Source organism: Pyrgilauda ruficollis, unplaced genomic scaffold (assembly GCF_017590135.1).
Source record: "Pyrgilauda ruficollis isolate IOZ18807 unplaced genomic scaffold, ASM1759013v1 scaffold19, whole genome shotgun sequence".
NCBI lineage: Eukaryota > Metazoa > Chordata > Aves > Passeriformes > Passeridae > Pyrgilauda > Pyrgilauda ruficollis.
In genome coordinates this window covers 4,905,881-4,927,598 of record NW_024518095.1, presented here as the reverse complement: position 1 = coordinate 4,927,598, position 21,718 = coordinate 4,905,881, and the positions used below count along the sequence as shown (strand labels likewise).

The window sequence follows — 21,718 nt, the reverse complement described above, 5'->3', positions numbered from 1 at the left end:
GGTGCTGGCAGGGTGGAGGTGCTGCGCCTGCTGCTGCTTCCCGCGCTGTGGGCATGCTGGAGGGGCAGGGAGCGTACGAACGGTTTGGAAAGGCTTCCTTCCTATTCAGTACGGGATTGTTACCGCTCGCCAGTCCTGTCAGCGAGAGGCGGGAGACGAGGAATGCAGTACTTGGGAAAGGCGCGCGTCCTGCCTGCCCCACGCCGGCACCGGGTGCGCTTTCCGTGAGGCGGTCCAGGTACCACCGCGAATGGTTTGAGCGAGTGTGATAATCTCCCCTTTGCCTTAGGATTTCATTCAGAACAGCGGGGCAGGAGCTAAGAATAAATCCTTGCTTTTTACGTTGTGCTGGAGCACATGTCTATCCTTTCACGCCTCCCCTCGCCCCGGCCGCGCAGCGCTGTGTGGGCCCGGCCGCGGAGCAGGCGTGCGCCTGCGCGCTCGCTCGGGCACTTACGGTACGGCCCATCTACCCCCGCGGGAGGCCGGGCTCCTCGGGTTGCGCATGCGCGGGCGGGACGCGTGGCCTTGCGCGAGTGTGTGTAGCGGCCTCGCGCGCGGCAGGTGAGCGGGGTGGGCCTAACTCTGCCTGAAGACACTGGGGAAATTAAGGAAGCAGGTATCACTAATCCCTCCCCGCAGGACATGGCGAAGAGCCTGAGGAGCAAATGGAGGAGGAAGATGCGGGCGGAGAAGAGGAAGAAGAACGCGCCCAAGGAGCTGGAGAGGCTGAAGAAGATCCTGGGAACCAAAGCGGATGTCATCATGGAGGAGGTCAAGGAGGTGGCGACCGTGCTGCCCCCCGAGAAAGTGCTGGAGCAGAGAGGTGAGCGGGGCTCTGGCTCGCTTTTCCTGCCCAGGTGCGGGAGGTCCTGCGGTGCTGTCACTGGTCCTGCGACACTCAGCGCCGGGATCAGCCCTATGGTTGTTACAGGGGGAGAACAGGGAGTCGGAAAGCCTGTGTTTTAAAGCTAAAACACTGAGTCTGGTCATTTCGCAATACTGGCATCCATATTGCCTCCCGTCACTTGCGGAACAAGGTTGTCAACATTAGGTTTTAGTACGTAAAGTATGTGATTTACTGTATGGAGAGACATCTCTGAGAACATCAGGTGAAAGCGAATTCACCACTTAGCAGTTGTTCCAATCGCAGCATTATGTTTGCTGCCAAACTGTCCTGATTTGAGGAGGCTGCTAAACATTGGGGTAGAAGTAGTACGGGCCCAGTTTCTGAATACTAATTAGTGCTGCATTGCACACGGTGCACGAGTGGATGGTATTAGATGTATACAAATAATGCCATCTTCCTCCTTGTGTCTGGAATTGAATGTTAACTGCAAAGGAAGTAACCCAGGAAGGGGAAACAGAGGTTTAAAACAGCTGCATACTGGATGGGAGTCAGAAAGACACCTCCTTTTTCCAAAACTGGCATCCAAAGTAAATCACAGTCTTATTTTGATTCTTCAATTTGTGCCACTAAGATGTTCTGATACTGGAAATGGAAATAAAATGGTGTATAAAAAATACTTGTCCAATTAAGGTTAGCTTCAAGTATAATCTGTAATTTTATCCATGGTTCAGATTTGTCCTACAAACCAGGTGTAAAAGTTATTCTTTAAGGGTTAGTTAGAATTGAATTTCCAAAATGTTTTGGAACATTGTCAGACTTCTGATGCTAAAGTTGAAGGAGAAATCATTGCCTTAAACCTAGTTGCTGAAATAAATGCATAGCTGTCTGTAATTTTTGCACCTCCTTCCAACTCTGCTGGCAACTTCTCTACAGGTGGCCAATTTTACTTGGCTTTTGCAGAGATAGGAGTCTCAGAAATACCTAAGAAAATACATATTTCACAAAACAGCTACCAGTTTTGTGAAAAAAAAATGGTGTTTTCTTTGGGAGGGCTTTTCAAGACTAACACAAAGGAGCTCACATTGCCAAGTGTTACGAGAACTGAAGTAGCTAAAAACTTCACCCATAATATGTACTTCCTGCAGACAGATAAATAATTTTCCAGCCAAAGAAAGTATTTAGGTATACATTACAGACATCTTACTGTGTTACTTTAGGGTATTGTTTACAGCACACTAAGAATTTTTTTTTCAGTTTTTCTTCTTAATAAAAAAATAATATAAGGTCTGCCGTGCTGGATAGGCTTTTGGTTCTGCCACCAGGCCCCCGTGCTGATTCTCTGCTGATTGCAAGTATTTGCAAGCCCCCCAATTTAGGGCTCTATGAGCATATCTCTGGTGCAGATTCCTGTAGACTATCATCCTCAACTGTTGAAGCAGCATGTTGGCCTTTTCCTTGTGAGCTTTGTCTCCCAACATCAGACAAGCACTACATAAAAGTCTTTTTTCCTCTCCATACTACTTGTGGTAAAGGCTTGAGTTGCACACATACGGTTTGGAAACAAGGTTGGGATGAAATGACAGAGCACAGCTGCAGTCCGTACTTAGCAAGGTGTTCCTCTTGCACTTTGTTACCTCACTGAGACATGACGTTCATGGGGTGCTGGGCAGCTGGGGACGCCGTGCCTGGGAGTGACCGTGTCATGGGCAGTCCTCCTCATCTAGAGATTAATCCTCTTGCTGCCTGTGAATGTGTTAGACCTGATGTCATGCTCTCTCCTTGAGGAGTGTGGGTGGCATCCCTGGCTGATACTTACTGCTGTCATTGTATTTCACCTTTTCTCCTTACTATTCTTTTTGCTTGTATTCATCTTACACTCAGAATAAATTTTTAGAGCAGATCTCAAACATTACATCCTAAAAAATGTGTAATTGTGCATATCTTTCAGTAAACCTATGGCTTCATGCATGTTTCCATGATGGAATATACAATGTTCTTAGACACAGGATTGGAGCAGATTGCAGATGAAAGAATAAGATGCTTTGTCCAGACGTGGCCTTTAGAAAAAATATTGCACGTTTACTATCAACTGTTGAAGTTCCTGGGTTGCAGTTACATTGGTTTGGAAAGTGCTTTCAGTTTATAAACCAGTCAATTCCCTATGTAAATACTATTGTGTCTAGGGATATTTTCGCCATTTGGGGGAATCTAGTGAGAAAATAGCTTCTATGAAGCGGATTCAGATATCGTACTCACTAAAAATACCTTTAATTTTCAGATGACTGCAAAATGGAGCTGGATAATAAACGAAACAAAAAAACTCTTCTAGACCAGCATGGACAGTACCCAATATGGATGAATTCCAGGCAAAGAAAGAAGCTTAAGGCTCAGCGTGTTAAAGGGAAAAAAAAATCAAAATTGGCCAAAGGCCTCGTCTGGTAAAATCAGTTTTGTAAAGATTATGAATATTTTATTTAACAAAATAAATTTTCCACATAAGTTCATGCGATTTTGTGCTTGGTCACTGCGTGTAATTTATTGTGTTGAATGAATTTTTGAAGAGACTATTTGACCAGCAAATGATGAAAGAAATTGCAGCTTGGTGTCTGCCAAACTTAAGAAGCAAGCTGAGTGCTTTTGAATAGACTAATTGTGTGTGGTTATCTGTTTTCTTGGGAGGGTGAGGGCTTCATCTTTTATACTATGAGCACCAAAAACAGTAAAGGAAATCCTAAAAATAATTAAACCGAGTGTTTTTGTACTGTGGTCTTTGTCAGTGTAACTTGTCTGTTAGTAAATATAACCAAAGGATTCTGTAGACACACAGTATCCTTTAAATCTTTCTGTAAAATCTGTTGTACTGACTTGTGTTGCTTTTAACATCTGATAATTAACAAAAATACATTTTCATATGTAACTCCAAAATTTTTATGCTGAAACAACACCAGGGGCTCATGAAAATTCTGCAAGTAAAATGAGAAAGTGTCAGTCTGACATAAGTTCACAAAGAGAACAACAAAATATTTAATTGCTGTCTGCAACAGAAATATTGTAGGAACTAAATAAGTGAAAGTACAACCAATTCTTTTATTATTAAAATGAGAGAACACAAATGCGCAGGATGGAAATAAACCAGTTTTATTTAAGATCTTTTCCAAGTTTTAGTAAAGTAAATGAGAATTTTGCTTTCCATATGTATTTTCAGTAGCCTTTTATTCCTTTTAAAATGATACTTACCTATCCTGCTTTACAATGTGTGCATAGGATAAAAAACTGCATGATTGTGTAACAGATGCCATTTATGTGATTGGCTACATTTGGGTGCATATTACTTGGCAGTAACATGTGATGACAGATGCAAGGGTTAGTTGCCCTGGAAGCTTGTGTTTTTAAAATGTCTCTCATTTCAAGGATGGAAATAATTACAGTATCAATGCTGCAGTATGTTGCCTTTTCAAGTACTAGGCATGGGTACTTTGCATAACCTTTGTCCAGCTTCGTGCAAGATGAGATCTATGTTCTGCAATTACCCACAAACTGTGATTTGTATCTGTTGTGATAACTTGGGCATAGGAAAGAAGATCTAGTCTTAATTACACTGGGTTGTAGTATGCTAGAATCTGGTAAGATGAGCTCAGTGTGATAGAAAACTAAGTTTTTCTGGAAAAATACCATGTGTTTATTAGCATTGTTAGGGGAAAGGTACATAAAAAACTACGACGTTAAAGGAAAAACCAATGTGTCTTCTGTTTTCACATAAATTAGCAGTTGATGTCTTGGTAAGATATATAGGTCACATATTACCAAATTATATGCAATTAATAACTTTGTATTTTAAAAATATTTCCATTAAGTTGATAAAAGCCCTGCTAGTTGATAAAAACAGCTGCTGCTATCAATTTTTTTGGTCTTGATTTTGGTATCAAACTTATCTAAATGTTAGCATGTAGATTAGGACTACTTTAAAATTGATTCATGTGGAGGAAACTGTTTATGAATGTGTTTAACCAGGAATGGATGGAATGAACAGTCAGATTGTATTTATTTACTGTTGTGATGATGTAGGCTTTATTTTGCTTTATACATGCTTTGGGGAATTGAGGAGAGGAGCTTCTTGGGTTTAAGTGTGAGAAAACAATTGTTTTTTTCTGTAAAGTAAGCACAGTGCTATTTTTGACATGTTTGTAAATCAGATGACTTTCAAGCAGCTCCCGATGGGAAAGCAGGGTGCTTTTCCCGAGTGGAGATGATTAAACTGGCAAAGTTCCCCTATTTAGATGTACAGCTTCAGAGTCAGTTTATTCTTTAGGTGCATAGCCATCAGCTGCCTCATCTTCGTCAGGCCTGCCGCTGCTGTGCTGGCCTTACGCTGTCCTCTCCAGAGCTGTTTCACTGCTTCCACTATGAGAGAAAATTACCTCCATAACTGAATACTCTTGCTTATTTGTGCTTTTATGACCTAACCGTGAGCTCTGTTGTATAGATTTATTAGTCAGCTGCTTTTGTGACCAGATTAGGAATTTGAATCTTAAGTGAAAGACGGCAGACGCTGCACTGATGTTTTATTTAGAAGTTGCTTCCTTCCTGAAACAATACTGCCTGTGTGAGGTATTTCCTTCATGGTGTCCGGGATAAAGTCAAACATGTTCACTTAAACTACAGATATTTTAAGACATCCTGTTTGATTTTTGAGGTGAAATGGAGGATAAGGAAGGAATAAACGCGGTCTTTACTGGAATAGAGCTCTTAGTCTAGTACCAGTGTGTTGTGTACAATGTCATACCTCACTCGGGTGAGGCAGAGCTCTCTATGGGCCGGGAAACATTTTTGAGAGCTGTTTGGGTGGGATCTGTAATCCAGGCTAAAAGCTTGCTTGTAGACAGATAGCAGGAACCTGGCTAAACGTGCAGCATGGATGTAACCAGAGGCTGTGTCATGGATACAGCAGGGAAATTCTACTTTCTGGGATTTGAGTATTTATTATATGTGGATACTGTAATTCTGTATTTGGAATTTGTTTTGACCAACTCTATATTTTTTGAATGGAAATACCAAATTATTTAGTTGCCTTTGAGTATTTGATTCATACTGCTGAATCTAAAACATGTTTCTGTTTGAGTTGGTGGAAAAATCCATGTTTCCTTCCAATAGAAATGAATTTAAACATAATTGGTTTTGACTGAAATACATATTTTAAAAGTCCACAGAGGGATTTTCAAAGAAGTAACTGATCTTATTCTGAATAGCGTTCTAATATCATAATTCATTTGTCTTTACATAAAAAATGTTCTTTAGGTTGGGATTGAGGGAGAAAAGGTTATTGTTGATTAAACAAACCGATGGAAATCAAAAAGTGTGTAACTTAAATGGCACTGTCAAAGTTGTGGTGGCTGTTTTTTTTTTTTTTTTTTAATTCTGTGATTGTGTTGTTATGAAACTGCTTAGTTGCAAATTTCTGCCACCTACCTGCAAAGTTCTATGGTAACTGTACTTCCCGGACCTACATACAGAAGGCAGAGGAAGTAATACAGGTACTTTTGAACTACATGCAGAAAAGCCAGCACTGAAAGAATTAAGTTCTGTCATTTTATTGAAATCTTTATGTGCATAAGATGTGCATGTATTCATTGTGTGTAAAAATTGCATTAACAAATTGCTGAATGTCCTGCAGATTGTTGGCAGTTTCTTAGGAAGATGACAAGGTCTGCCCTTTTTGACCTAGTGTGTAGGACTTGATTTTTAAAGTGAATTATTTCAGATGCCTAAAATAACTGGCAGCACTGATGGTTCAGTTCCTGGGCATTTCTGGTAACTCATTCCTGCCCTGGGGCACCTCTGCACTGTATAGTCAAGTCGGTTAGGGGACCAGTTAGCTAAGATACACTGAAAATATTCTTCTTTCCCCCGTTTTTTTTCAGCTGGATTGTCTTACATTACTGTACAAAAAGCAGCGTCAGTAGGAGGCAGTACAAGACCAGGAAGAAAGACCAGTCTGGTGAAGGCACGGCTGTGTCAGGCTGTCCTGGTTCATGAGCCACCTTTCCTCCTGTGGCATTAGTGCCTCTTGGTGAGGCCACTGTGCAGTACAGCACAGCATTGTGAAGGTGGAGAGAATTCTGGAGACAGGTCAAGCAAGTGCATTGAATGGGAGTTTTGGAAGTCTTTCTCAATGAAGGGCATAGTATTGGAGTCTTACTTACAGCCAACACTGTGGATATAGAGGATGCTAAATATAGTTTGGGGCTGCTTAGTACTGGAGGAAGAATGTCATGGCCATATGGTACAAAATGGTCTCATGTGGTCACAACTTCATAAACAACAAAAGGAGTCCTGTACAAAGGCTTTATAGTGTAGGTCTGTTTCTGTTATTCTACCTTTCCCTCCTGCTGCCTGAACAGTTGCATGGCTTCTGACTTTGATGGAAGCTGGATATCTGATCTGTATCTGATCTGTAGTGTGATCGTGTCTGGTATCAGACATTAGGAGACTGTAGCCTTAATGTGCAGGAATCTGAGTGGTGCAAAGCAATCTGCTGCTCAGGGTGGCATAGTCTGAACTGAGCTACGGCATTTGTGGGGAGGATGAGACTGAAGCACAGCTATGCACTGCTCTTTTAAGGCCATGGTTTTGCCATCAATTTTGACTTGCCTAGGAGTGAAGTTTCAGGGCAGGACTGACTGAGCCATCTGAGAGCTCACTGCTGCAGGAAGAGGCTCTTTTCAGCTTTTTCCTTTCCCTTCTCCAGCTGCATTGTCCAACTCGCAGTTTCCTACTTCAGAAGAAACATACATTGAGATTTTTTTTTTCCAAGTTAAAAGTGAGAAAGAACTAACAACTTCCTTCTGTTAATAAACACTACACAGTTGTAACAAGCCCACCATTTTCACTGCCATTTTATTCTTCCTATATTACTACAGTTTTCTGATCTCTACCTAATCAATAGTGACAGAATTTAAAGGAAAAGAGAAGGCATAATAGGAAGGGGATATTTGCACTGTTTCCTCTCTCATCTTAATCATTTAAACATTGCTCTTTCAGGTCATTAATCTTTCTCATGCTCATGTATCAATATAAAAGGTCTGAAATGTTAGGAACAGTACATGGAGTGGCAAAGGAGGGTTGTATATCAAGGGTCCTATGCAAGGCATCATGAGGACTGCTTATGAAGTGCTTGTATATTCAGAGTAAACTGACTTCCTCTGTTTTCAATCTAGTCAGCTATTAGGAGGCTGTGAAAGTTACTTATCTTCTTGTTTGGTAAACTATTACCAAGTATATTTTCTCTCTAATTACAGTTAATTTTCTTCCAAGGCTTTTAAAGTCTGAGTGCAGATTTTCACAGCATTTTTAACCTTTTGCCTTTAACCAGAAGTTGAGTTTGTGGACAGTATTTCAGGAAACAAAGGTGCGTTGTCTCAGGATGGCTCATCTAACTCAGCCCAGCTGGTCCATTCATACATTCACTTTATGTGAAACGTATAATATCTCTCTTTTGAAAGGTGACAGATTCATAATATATAGGTGCAACAGCTATTCCATGGTACAGCTTGCTACCTTGAGTCTTTAAATTACTTTGACAATAGATGTTCTGTAAATTTAGCTTTGGTGGATTCTCATGTCTGTGTTTGAAACAAGAACTTTTTTGATCGACCGATTGTGCTTCTATTAAGCTACCATCTTGCTTCTGCAAAATATGACAGAACTTGGTGCAGATCAGAGCTGCAGTTTGTCTTGCAACAGGATGCAAAACATTTCTGTGAAAGCTTAGAAGGGCTCAGTGACAGCAGCACCTTGACTGTAGTCTCTTGGGTTTAGTTCATCACCACTGCTGCTACTGAATAGCCTCAACACAAATGCAAAATTTGAGTTAGTTCCCTTAATATGTGCAAAAAGTTATTAAAAACTAAATTGTTTGTGAGAACTAAGAAAGGCAAGATACACTGCTTTTTCTAAATTTGTTGCATCCCCTTGGAATGTGGTATTGTTAGAGGATGTACAGGAAGAAGCTGGGAACTGAAGTGCCCCAGGTTATGTGCAATGCTGATGGTGGAGCTGCAAAGTGACCCATCCGAAACACAGCTGGGTCCCCTCAGACACTTAGATTTTTTTTTATCTCCTCAAGGTCTTTAAGTCTGCCTGAATTCTTGTGGAAAAAACTAAAAAATTGGCAACACTTTAGAGCAAATGCAGCCATAGTGTGATCCATTTACTTGCGGTTGCTGGAACTGCTCATCCATGTCTTGGCTGCTACTGTGTTGAAGAGAAAAAAATGTTTAATTCCTTGAGTGTGAGACCAGGGTGTACGATCATCCATGGGAGAGGTTACAGGCTGGTCTGTTGATGTAATAACTTCAGGAACTATTGCTTCAGTGTAAGGCACAATGTGTTTATACACAGGCACTTGTGATTTTATCCCTCACTTTTAAAGAGGTAAAGTGTCAAGCACTAGACTTTTTCTCTTGGGGGAGAAGATTGCATGTGGATTTTTTTTTGTTATTTTGCTTGCTATTTAAAATAAATACTAATCTGCTAAGCCCTCTATGTGTCCAGTATTTTAGAAATACTGTTATAAAATTTAAAATCAAAATTTGCATTTCTGTTTCCTTAGGCAACCAGAAAGATGTTAACAGCCAGTGAGACTCCTTAATACATGCTATCAGATCTTCAGAATAACATATCCCCTGCTAATTGTAGAGAATGGAATTTGAGGAAACTGTAGGGTTTGGATGTTTTTGAGTTCCTTTCCCCCATGGAAGAATAGTTTTTTATTGAGCTCCTTAACCAGCTCCTGACAGAAACCCTTAGCAGTGGGAAGTGAATCTGTACTTCCCCAACTGGTGGCTGCCCTGTAACAGCGGTGGGAGGAGAACAAAGGGCAAAGTCTGTCGCACAATGCATTTCCATCTCAGCATTTCATTGTCCGCAACAGCATCACCCAAATTCACTGGCGGTGAGACTGGGTTATCCGTCGTCGTGCTCAATGGCAACAACTTCTACCGTGTGTCACTGTCGTCACTCAGATTCAGCAGTGGCACAGATGGCACGAGCTGGTGGCTTCACTCCGTTTCCCCCTAGGTGTATCGGTGGCACGGCTAACCGGGCCCGTCTGGGTGCTGGGAGAAGGCGGAGGCGCCTCCCGGCAGGAGCGATCCCGGCGGGGCGCGGCTGTGCGGGCGGGAGCCGCCCTGTGCCGGGGCAGCCGCTGCCCGCCGGGCGGCGCCGCCGGCACCGGGAGCGCGCCGGGCCCGGCAAAGGGCGCCAGCTCCCGTGCGGCCCCGGAGCGGCCCGGGAGTGTCCCGGCCCACGGGCCCTGTGAGGAATCGCCCCGCCAGCACCCTGTGCCATTTGTTTCGTGCAAGGGCTGTGCAGCGTTTGCAGCGGGCGTGCGGTGCCTGCGGAAAGGCGCGGTGCCGTCCGTGCCCGGGCACAGCCGCGCCGCCGCCCGGCTCGCTTGGCCGGGGGTGCGCCCCGTGCTGCTGGGCTCCACGCTTCCCAGCTGCCTGAAAAGCTGCTGGAAGTACAGTCACATTCTCTGTCCTAGTAAGGAGTGGCATTTAAATGTCTAAAAGCACTTGATGCTTTCACTGATGATGTGTTTATAACTGAGTGCAGTTACTCTCTAAAAATATACTAAAAATGCTACTTCATGAAAATGCTTTCCCAGTCTATTTTTTTTTTTTTTCCCTTAAACATGTCATTTTTCCAGGGAAGTGCACAAAGGAATCGATGACTTCTTCTGATATATAGTGTTTTATGTTTAAAAGGAAGGCTCTTTAAAAGCCTCTTATCAATCAACTGAAGCATTTTAATGACAATTTCAGAAACTCAGTGGAAAGAGAGTTGTTTTATATCTGCTTGTTTTATTTGCATTTAAAAATCTCCACGTGGTGATTTCAGCTAAGGTCCTGTGTCAGGGAAATCCAGAAGTGAAGTTGACCAGAGACAAGTAAAAATGCCTGTGTTGTTTTCATTGTCCAAATGTAATGATGTGCAATGATTTAAACCAGCAGTTTCACATGGTTAAAAATGAATTAGATTTATAAAATTCTAAAAGTAACCTCAGACACACCAAAAAAGATAACAGTTTGTGTTAGGGTAGCATTAGTTTTGAGACTACAAAAACTATTTTCTATGCATTCAAAAAACAAAAAGTGTTTTATTTTTAGGAATGTACAGAAAAAAAGATTTTTTATATATACCAACAAACACTGTTACAACAAATGCATCCATTCCTGCAATTATAATTGAAGCTCAGAAAAATAAAATAATCTTAAGCATTTCAGGAGTAAATGTAAAACAATAAAAATTAATATAAAATTAGATGGAAAAATATTTTGGGAATACAAGATCCACTCTGTAAGAAAAACACAGAAAGTGAGGTTTCTCTATCTAAACAGAAATTTAAGAAAGACACACAAGGATACAGTTGAACAAATTTGTGGAATAATATTTAAAACTGAAAAATATTTTTCAAGTTGCCAGAAAATAAATGTTGCTTAATTGCAGAAATAAAGTTATACTTGGGGGGGAAAGTAAGCTAGAAATAGATTTAATTTGCATAAATCTATACAAATAAAGTAAATTTATGTTGCAACTAAACCTACCAATTCCAGGGAATGAGAAATTTACCATTCATTGGTCTGGAAACAAAGGTTAAAGCTTGAGGGAAAAAAAAACAAAACAAAACAAAACAAAACAAAACAAAAGACTAACAAAAAACCAGAGAAGCTGAAATTCCAGCTTTCATTGACAATAAAATGAACAAAAAGTATTTGCAAAACCTTTTCAAACATTAATTGCAGTTCTAAATACACTCACATTTTTTTAGAGTTAGTACATTATCTTTCATTCACAGACTCTAGGTTTTGAAGTCTTATTTCTGTCAGAAACTTCACTAACACAAAAGTGTAAACCAATTCAACTTCTGGTCTGCCCTGACATCTTTAGAGATTGTTTGGCTGTGGAAGGAAATTAAATAATTTCTAAAATGATCTTTCCCAAGTATCTTCTTGCATTAAACAGGTTTTGGATTCAGTGATTCCTAATGAATTTGGATATGTTAACAGTGACTGGATCATATCCAAATATGACTTGATGGGAAAGCCATTAGTTTTTTTTTCCCTGAGGTTACACTGGGATCCCATCTGGTGATTGCTAATAAATGTGGATACATTCTGGGGGAAAAAAAGAGCTTGTATTGGATTCTAGTATGAATTACTGGGAATGCAGTTTCTTGAAGTTTCATTCATGTACTTCAGGGAAACTGAAGTACTTTTAAACCTGACAAAAAGAACATGACTTAAGACTTTTTTTTTTTTTTTTATTCTGCAGCAATTGTTTTTGCAATAGAATTACATTTGAGATCAGCAAAAATGTACTATTATGTAAGAGTACTTATGATAAAATCCAAAATAAAACCATCCATTAAAAGCAATTTTATATTTGATTGTAGCTGCCAAATGCTTACCAAAAAAAAAAAAAAAAAAGAAAACCCTTTAATTATTGAGTGAGTTCCTGAATAGCTTTCCTCCATAGCTGGATGAAATCTAAGTCATATTTATCTTTTCTATGCACCATCCTGAACACTTAGGCAAGTTTCATTTTTATATACAATGTTGGGGAGAAAATCTGAAGAGGACCAGAAACAAATGTTTGTCTCAACAAAGAGGAAATGCACATCCGTTTTCAAAGTCCTATAAATTCTTTGAAAATACAGCAGTGTGTTTAGAATAGTAAGGCTGATGCTTGACTGCATCTTAGGTTATTTGTCAACACTACAACTAATTATTACATGCAGGGAAATACTGCATTTCTTTTTATCAAGTAAAAATACTGTTGTTCAGCTCACTTTTGTATTTTCTTTTTTTTTTCTTTTTTTTTTTTTTTTTCTTTTTTTTCTCCCTTAGCAAACCAATTATTAGCCAGGGCAAATTGACCCTGGTTTTGATCAAAGGAGCAATTTATCTCATCCTGCAGTTCCTGCAGCCTAACAGCTATCTGTTGTTGCAGAATGTGCGGGTCGCCTTTAGCTGCCGACCCCATCCAGGCATGAGAAAAGGGAGTAAGGAAAAACCTATAAAGCCCAAAATAAAACTGCGGGTTCTTCTGGTTCTTGTCAGGTTCAGTTACAGTGGTACAGAAACAGCAGTAAATTCACTGAGGCTCTATCAGATCAAAACAGCTCTGTTATAAATATCATTCATATAAACCATGTGGGCGAGAGAGAAACTGTCAGAAGAAGGGAAAGGAAAATAGATCTCCTGCACTTAAATAAATTGTATGATACTTTTATAGATTATAGCAAAAAATTAAAACTTAACTAGGCATGCCTCTGTATATGTGTGAGTGCATGTATGTGTGTATGTTCACTTGGTAGTATTCATTTAAATATTCAAATGTTTTAAATCCAAATATTTTACTTTAATAAAATACAGAGATTTCAGTGACTGTAGATAAAATTAGAGCACAGTAAAAATCTAGAACAAGAGGTTCAAGAAGTGCCTTATGTTTTCCTCAACAGCTGACTCAATGGCTTGATGCACTTTTAATTGGATGAACGGCATAGTTCTGCTTGGTTTTGCAACTGGTGAGCAGCTGAGAGGGTTATGATTATTAAAGGTCATGACCTTTAAAGGTGATGAGGATGTGATGACCAAAGCCCTTGTTTACCTACACAGTTGATAGAAGAAAGTTGTTTCATATGTTTCCCTGCTGTAATTAAAATTATCAGCCAGAGTTTTAATGACATAGCATTTTGACAAATTCACTGTGCTTGATGGTGGTATGTCTGGATGTTTTACATTTTGAGAATCCTTGACACAATTATTGGGAGTACAGTTAACAATTCCTTTACATGAAAAAGCTGGAAAGAGCTAGAAGTGGCCAGGTGATAATGTACTTTTCCTCCTTTTTGACCTCAGCTAGATCTAGAGCCATATCTTAGCTACAAGAGTTCATTAACTAGAGAAAGATTAATATATACATGTCAGTTCAGTAAAGCATAAATGAGAGAAAACACCCTAGCAAAATCATTAACACTGCAATGGCCACAGCTGTACAGTAAGAAAATAGGGGCACATTAAAATGATGGGAGTGCACCAAGCCTTTTAACAAGGGAATTAGGTTTGTTACATGATTTCATGAGAAGTGAAACTACATGCAGTTTACACAGCATCTACCAAATGGAGTAAATCTGTTTCGTAAGAATTGTCATATTTTTAGGCACACCACTAACTTTGATCTTCAATTATTTTATTTTTGAACAATTTTCAAGTGTTTTTTCTTGCCACTGTCTCCTGATTCCTCACCCTGGGGAGCTGAGGTCGTTGAGTTCTACTGTCAATGCCGTGCATTTGCTGGCTCAAGTCCCGAGTCAGCTGAACAGACAGACAGTTGCTTCAAAAGGGTAAACGATGGGATTCAAGATAATTTTGGTACTTAACTGCTCACGGTAGATAGCTTACTGCCTTGCAGGTCACTCCTTAATGTCACAGGGAGTAAAGCCAGAGACAAAGAAAAATGAGGTTCAATGAAAACCAGGAACGCAGAGGAGGAAATGTGAAGAAACAGGACTCCTAACTTAAAAACTGTGAAGCAAAAAGAGCCACGAGCTGACCCCAAAGCTTCCTCTGCTCTTCTCTATTGGGTTCACATGTTCACTCGGTGCCTATAATTGTGTCTCTGATCATGTCCAAAATTGTTGCAGACTGACAGTGCATCCTTAAGCGCAGCTGGGAAATCAGAGCAGCATTCATTTACTCCAGCTTTACTCTCTTTATTTAGAGACTTTAATCAGAGCTGGTTATCCTTAGCCACATTTTCCATCATGGGAGGAAATAAGGGACAGCTCAAGGGGGTATTTAACTCAAATTTTTTTTACTATTTCTGCATCTACTAATCTGTTTTTCTCTACCTGCTTCTGTCCTCTTACTACAGTGAAAGGTTTGGGTGAGTTATGTGGGTTTGACCTTTAGCACAGCAGGGCCCAATATCTTTCTCCCAAATTTCCTCTTTTCCTCCCACATTCCCTTCCCAACCAATAGAACCCACAACCTCGTGGCTCAAGCCACAGGGTGACAGGAAGGAAGGACTTGACTCCTTGCAAGAAGAATTTGTGCCTTGCATCAGCCTTGGAGCTGTTTCATTTGTGGGGCAGTATCTGAGAAGACAAAACTTTTGGGATTTTGGGAGGAAAGACGTAAGTAGCATCCAACACACTAGAGAGCCTCTCTGTGCATTGGTTGTGAGCAGACATCTCCTATTAGGCCTGGATGTGGCACTTTCAGAGAGGAACAGAATTCAGAATACATCTTGAAGTGGATGAGATTGATTTTAGACAGCTGCCTATTCAACACACTTGAGCCTTCTGCAAAGCAACTTGTTGCTCCCCATAAAAAGAAACATTGGGTATGAAAGTCTGTGGATCTCTGCTGAAGTCTGTGATCTTGAAGCTTAATACTGAGCACTTCTCTTTTTTTTGCATTTATGTGTTTTGCTGAGTGTTCCTGTAGGGGCTTACATCAGTAACTTTTGCACATGTGCAGGTGGGTATAAATTCTCAGGACTCTGAGAGAAGGAATGTAGTGTAGAGGAAAAGGATGACACTACTGGGCTCTGAGGCTGCTGCTAAAATGAACTAGCAGCCCAGACCTAGCACATGTGCTTTTGCACTACTAAGGAGCACAAAAAAAAAATTTAAAAAATACAGCTTTCAAATTTTAAAGACGAAGGACAAATTTGGCAACACCTTTGATGGACTCACCATTCTGGTGACCTCCCTGCTGCAAGGATGTCAGGAACACCTCCTCTCACTGGGAGTCATCCTTCCTGCTCTGCCATATGTTGGCTTGGAGGGGCCAGGACTATCAGCAGCACCGCCAGATACAGTGGGGTGGCTGTTTGTCCAGAGGTGAATCAGAGTGCATGCACTGGGCCACCATTGTCTGTGGAAGGGGTGCCCTGGGTATTGCTGATGCCTGAATGTATAGACCTGCTTTGTAAGGTAAGTTTTTGTGTCTCTTCTTGACTGCACGTGCTGTGTCTCTTACTCACTACAGATGGTGAATTATGTTTTTCTGTAATTTCGTTTTCTGCTGCAGCTGCCATCCAGCCCTCTAAAGTAAAAATCTATGAGCTACTTCTGTAAGTCACTAGGTGGAAGCATCTACCTTAATACTACTAGCAAATCTCCTTATTAGAGAGGTACGTTTTTCAGTTCCTCTCATCTTTAATTTCCACATCACATTATACAATGTCTCATTATCAGATGCTATTAATGGCAGTTGTTCTGTTGTCTGGTTCAGCAGAGTACCTCAGCACAAGCACAAGGCCATCCTATGTCCTGATCCCGTAATGTTTGGAAATGCACTTTATTTTGGATAGTGACTAACACTTGCATGTTTGGGATTTCATTTGGTGAGACATGCAAGTATGTGTTTAAACTGAGCTCACAGGAGCAAATGCTTTAGTCGCTGAGCTGGGACTAACATAAACCTGACTTGCAAACACCTTCAGCAAAAATCCAATGTGAAGCCTTCTCAGGAGGGCTTCCTGGGCCCTTCTTTCTGTACCAGTACCTCCCATTTTCTCCAGGCTGTGAATTCTCTTCTCCCTTTCCTCTCTCCATTCAGAATAATTGGCTGCCTTGATGAGAAGTCAAGATGCCGATCAGCTGTGTGAGGATGCTGTTGTTATACTGGAAAACATCCCTGAATTGCATATAGGTCTTCTGACACATCCTAGCTCTTAACTAGATGGCCACTTCTTCCTCCAGGTTTTGGTATCCTGATTCTTTGCCAAATCTGTTCTGGTCATTGAAATCTGGAATACTCCCTCAAGCTCTGGAAATGGCCAGGTGCAGGAGAGCAGAGGCGTTAAGCAGAAAAGGTGACAAGTTGAGATGGGCCATCCAGCTGGGTATTGCATTCTGACATGCCAGAGGCTAAGACTGCAGGCTGATTTCTAGGTCTCTCAGTTCCTAATTTACTTCAGGCAACAGCAGCAGGGCTAATTCAATTTAAACCATTTAATCTAACCTGGTAGATTTTGCAGGAAAGTGGATTAGCAAGTGCTGAAAGCACTGCTTTGTCAGCAAAGCTCCATAGATGATAACCTCATGGAAAGAGACTGCAAACAACTGTCTGAGGTTGCCCTGGAAGTGTTTTACCCTTCTCAACCATGCCAACTCTGCAGCAGGCAAGAAAACCAGCTGAATCCTAATCCAGCTCTTCCTCCATTGGTGTGTTCTCCCGCTAATGCCCGTTTTTATTGAGGTTGATACATGAATCGGAAAAAACTGAGTTTGGTTTTCATGCCACAGACTACAATGCTGAGAAATAAACAAAAAGAAATCTGTTTTTTACTTGTTAGCTGAGCAGTTTTGATTTGAAAATCGCTGACAGACGTCAAACATGGGACCCCACAATGAAATGTTTACAGTGCCATTTCAGAGAGGGACTCCACTTTGAAACTGAGTGGAAGTATGTGGGAAGTTTGCAGAGCAGGACGTGTAGGGCTAGAAAATTAAAGCACGATGGAGCCATCAGCATCCAGAGTTTAAGGAAAGAAATGGTATTTATATTCCTCATGTTTCTTCTCAATTGACAAGATGATCCCTTCCATTTGTGGTTATTGAGCTAGCTTTTGTCTTGATTCCCTGTATTTTCAATTTGCTGGCTTTGGCTTTGTGTTATTTTCCTTTATAAACGGCACTAGCAAACTGGGGAGCTCTGCACACTCAGTTGTGAAACAGAAAAGAAGACCATTTCTTTATGTTTTTCTTCTGTTTGTTTTTCTTGTATGAGCATATGTTTCATGCAAATCAATGTATAATTTAGCACTGATGCTGCACCTTTATTTTGATTTGATGGAGAAATGCTTAACACTTGACACTCTTATTTCTACTTAATTTTCTCATGCAACAGCTCATGCTGCTTTCCACAACATAAATGAAGAAGGCTAACTCTATAATTCGATACTTGGAATGACTTTATTATTACAGTCTGATTTGTTTACTGTTGGCAAACCCCAAATATTCTTCCGAAGAGGAAGTTACTCTGTTGTGCCTGCCATTAATATAAATATATATTATGCCATGTGTTTTATCTATATAGGCACATTTGCTTCCCAGTTCACTGTCACTGAAAATAGAGAAAACAATTACAAGACATCCTGCTTTTTATTCTGAAACTGTAAATGTTATAAATTGCAGTGAATTGGAAAAACTCAAGTTACACTATGGGACAGAGGTATTCCAAAGCATTTCCACTGGCCACGGAAGTACAGAAACAAGACCATGATGAGGACACTTTGTGGAGGTAACAGGCAGTAAATGAGATGTGGCTCTCTTGTCCCTTCTGTTGGCATAGCTCTCTTTGCAATTTGGGTTTGTGTTTCAAGAGGCAGCATACAGAGGAGAGCAGAAAGTAATTCTGCTCTTGTACAACTGAACCTGCAATGTCGCTTTTGTACCTCAGGATAGGGATTAACAGAAAGTATTGCACAACCTGGAGAGAACACCAGCTTGGGACCGGCTTGGGGGGAAGTGATGCTTATTCATCTAGTGGGGGACTCATAGGGGGTGGTTTAGGGGCCACACTGGCAGCATACACAGCATACATGAAGAGGGAAGATAGGGGCTGAAGAAAGTGAGAGGAAGCCTTCCTGCAGGTCAGTAATATGAACTTGGCTGGCTGCTCTCCCTGGGGAAGTGGCAGAAACCTTGTTGTTTGGAGCACGTGAGACTAGTATAAACAAGAGCATAATAAATGTTTGCTGGAGAACAGTCCTGTGCTGGCAGAGAGTGCTGGGTGTCTTAATGGGTAATGGGTCTTTTCCATATGTAGAGTCTATGAATAACAAAGAAAAAAAAAAAAGAAAAAATAGGTGTGAAACTTGTGCAGGCATTTTTCAGCAAGCAAATTACTTTCCTAAAACAGAGATAAAGTGATCTGAAATCACTCAAAGGCATTTGTTGAGCCTTATCCAAGTCTGTTTTTACAAAATCTATTGATATTCAGCTGCCAGGTGAAATCTTGGGCTGATTGACATCCAGTAGAATCCTACCACTAGCTTCAGCAGGGCCAGGTTGGAGTAATTGGGGAGCCAGAGTTTGGTTCATTTGATCAATCAGAACTGAGAAATAATAACCCCCACTCAAAACAGTTTAACTCATTTTTCATCCTCACAAACAAACAAACAAACAATCAAAAAACCAAAAAAAAAAAAAAAAGACAAGAAAGAAGAAGAAACATCTTTGGACAAGAAGAAAAGAGTAGATAAAAGCATTGCACTTCCAGTCTCCATCTTCCCTTCCCACTAACTTGCCTCACCCCTCACCATCCCAGTAATCCTGCAGGGCTGCTGTGTTTGGTTTGCTTGTTTTGTTTGGATTGGAAAATATCTATTAGATGTAGCTCAAAAATTGTGGCAGAAAATCTAGAAAGTGAAACAAGACAGATATATAAGAAAGATGAGTGGTGTGTTTTCATTATTTTTCCTTCATTTTCAGATGGAGAAGATGTTGTCTGTTTTCAGCTTTTCCCAGTGGACACTCTGCTCAGACTTTGTTACCACTGTCCTTTGAGGATGCTCTGCCCTTGCTGGCCTTTCGCCTCTGGTTACCTTTCCTTCTGCGGTGATGCTTCTGAGGTTTGGGAACATAAGGATGATGGAGTAGAGAAATGAGAGGACAACTGAGGTGAGGCAGGAGGCTTGTACCTCTGTGGAGGACCAGCTGGGTGGAGAGGGGGATGGAAAAGCAGCAGTTTCCTCTGCTGCACCTGAGTTACCACAGCTCAGGGGGGCCCTGTGGCTTCCCAGCACCTTTTCCTGCCCATTTCTGCCACCAGCACCGCCCACCTCGGTGGTCTGGCCTCACACTCTCCTCAAATCTCCCTTTCTGAGGAATTTCTGTGACCCCAGGCTGCCCGTCCCCCAGATTCCCTTCAGCCGTGGGCAGGAGCAGGGGAGTGGTCCCAGCCTCCAGCCCTGCTGTGTTTCTTGGGGCTGTACAATGCCAGGACGTTTCAAGAAAGCACAATAAAAATTAGAGCAGTGCTGAGCCACAATGTCTTTGATTCATGCTCAGTAACCACATGAGAGGATTGCATGCTTATAAAATGAAACTGTTTCAGCATTAAGAGAAATATTTATGAAGATCCTGCCAGCACAGCTGACCTGCAAGACTGATTTCCTGATGTGTCCTCCTTGCAGCAACCTTCCTTTTTCTGCCAGGTTGTTGCATCTTTCTTTTGTCAGTGTTTGTTTTGTTGTGTCATTTCAGGGGGCAGAAAGGATGGGTGTGTGTGTCCCCACGCCCCAGCCCCCTGGCAGCCCCTGGGTGGCAGTGATCTCAGTACTCCTTTGCTCTGTTGAGTTTTGTGTCTTTCCAACTGCCCCCGTGACCTGCCCTCCTTGAGGGTTGTGCTTTGGTCTTTCAGTCTGTCAGAGCCTGTGCTTGACCTCTCCTGACAGTCCTGCCAGGGCAGGCTGTGCTGGGCTGGGCACCTCTTCCCTGTCATGCTCTTCCCACACCCTCAGGCTTTTGAATGTGGTTATGACCAGCTTTGCTAAACCAAACTCCACTGGCTTTTAGGGTGCTTTTAGGGTTCAGATTCTCATTTGGGGCAACAGTTGTGTTATATCCTTGGCAATGCCCAGGTATGTCATATCATACAAAATGTTCCTTAACTTCCATCTCACAGTGCTTGTCTGAATATCCTCCAGGGACCTCCCCTGTCCTCCCTTCACAGAGAAATGGAGGAAATATTCCCTGGTGATCAGGGACTGCTCTTCCAGCCTTTTCCCATGGCTGGTTTGGGATTTCATGGTGCAGTGGACTTTCCCATAGCTGTTGGTCACAGTATGCACTGAAGACTTTTCACTGTGCTGTGCAAACTCCCTGTCACACCTGGTGAGCAGACTCACTTTGAGGTTAACTTGAGAGTGGTTCTAGTGGTCTTTGTCTAGAAGTTTTTAGCATTTCTCCCCCAGCCCTCACTGTTGCTGCCCTTTCTTCCTGGCTGTCACACTGGGTCCTCGCCCCATCATCTCAGTCCTTTCTTTGCCCATGCAGCTACTTCCTCGCACTTGAACTCTCACCTCCTTGCCCTTCAGACAGAGCCAAGTACAAATTTTGTAAATTGTCACATGTGGCTTTAGGCATCTGAGCTTTAGAATACGGAGATTTTCACTGATGCCTGTCCTGGGTTGTCCTGTGTGTTTTTAAAAACCTCTGGGCTCTTTCAAGGAAGCAGAAATTAGGGTCCTGAGCATCACATTTTCCTCTGAGCCTTCTCTAAAACATTTGAGCCCATCCATGAGGGTGCAGAAGGAGAAGTGTTCATTGCAGAAGAGATGCATATGTATGTGTGCATATGCATATAGATGTATATATGTGTGTATGTGGGCTCCTTGTGTTAGATCAGGTGCCAGCCATAGGGCACAGTGAATAAACGTGCACTGCTTGATTTTTTGGAAGTGCTATGGTTCCATTTAGCACTATGGTTGCTGACAGCAAGGGCATTTTTTTGTTGTCTTTTTGACACTTTAGCAGGTAGAGGTTTCAATAGTTTGGACATGAGGGCACTAAGAGAAAATTTTGGACTGGAGGCTAGGAAAGCATTTGCCAATAACTGCCCTAACCCACAGAAATAATAATAATAGTAAATGGCTAATATGTTCAAATCTAAGCAGCATGAGGATAAAGCAAGCTGTAGGAAATAAATGAGTAATAGTAATGGTGCAGGTTGGTGGACAAGGACTGTCTCTAATTTTGCAGAGAGAGAATGCAAACAGTATTCAGTGTCTTAAAAAGTGAAACATTTTAAAACATTTTTAAAGAATGAATGCTGCAAGTATCCCACTTGT

At 41.4% G+C, this 21,718-nt stretch overlaps 1 protein-coding gene across 1 annotated transcript; it reads left to right on the top strand.

Annotated features, from left to right (window-relative positions):
* The first annotated feature begins 449 nt into the window (after positions 1-449).
* LLPH (LLP homolog, long-term synaptic facilitation factor) lies at positions 450-3,359 on the top strand. Its single transcript, XM_041465630.1, has 3 exons — positions 450-564; positions 643-826; positions 3,129-3,359. The coding sequence occupies exons 2-3, from the start codon at positions 646-648 to the stop codon at positions 3,290-3,292; spliced, it is 345 nt and encodes a 114-aa protein (XP_041321564.1). The 5' UTR covers positions 450-564; positions 643-645; the 3' UTR covers positions 3,293-3,359.
* Positions 3,360-21,718: the final 18,359 nt, after the last annotated feature.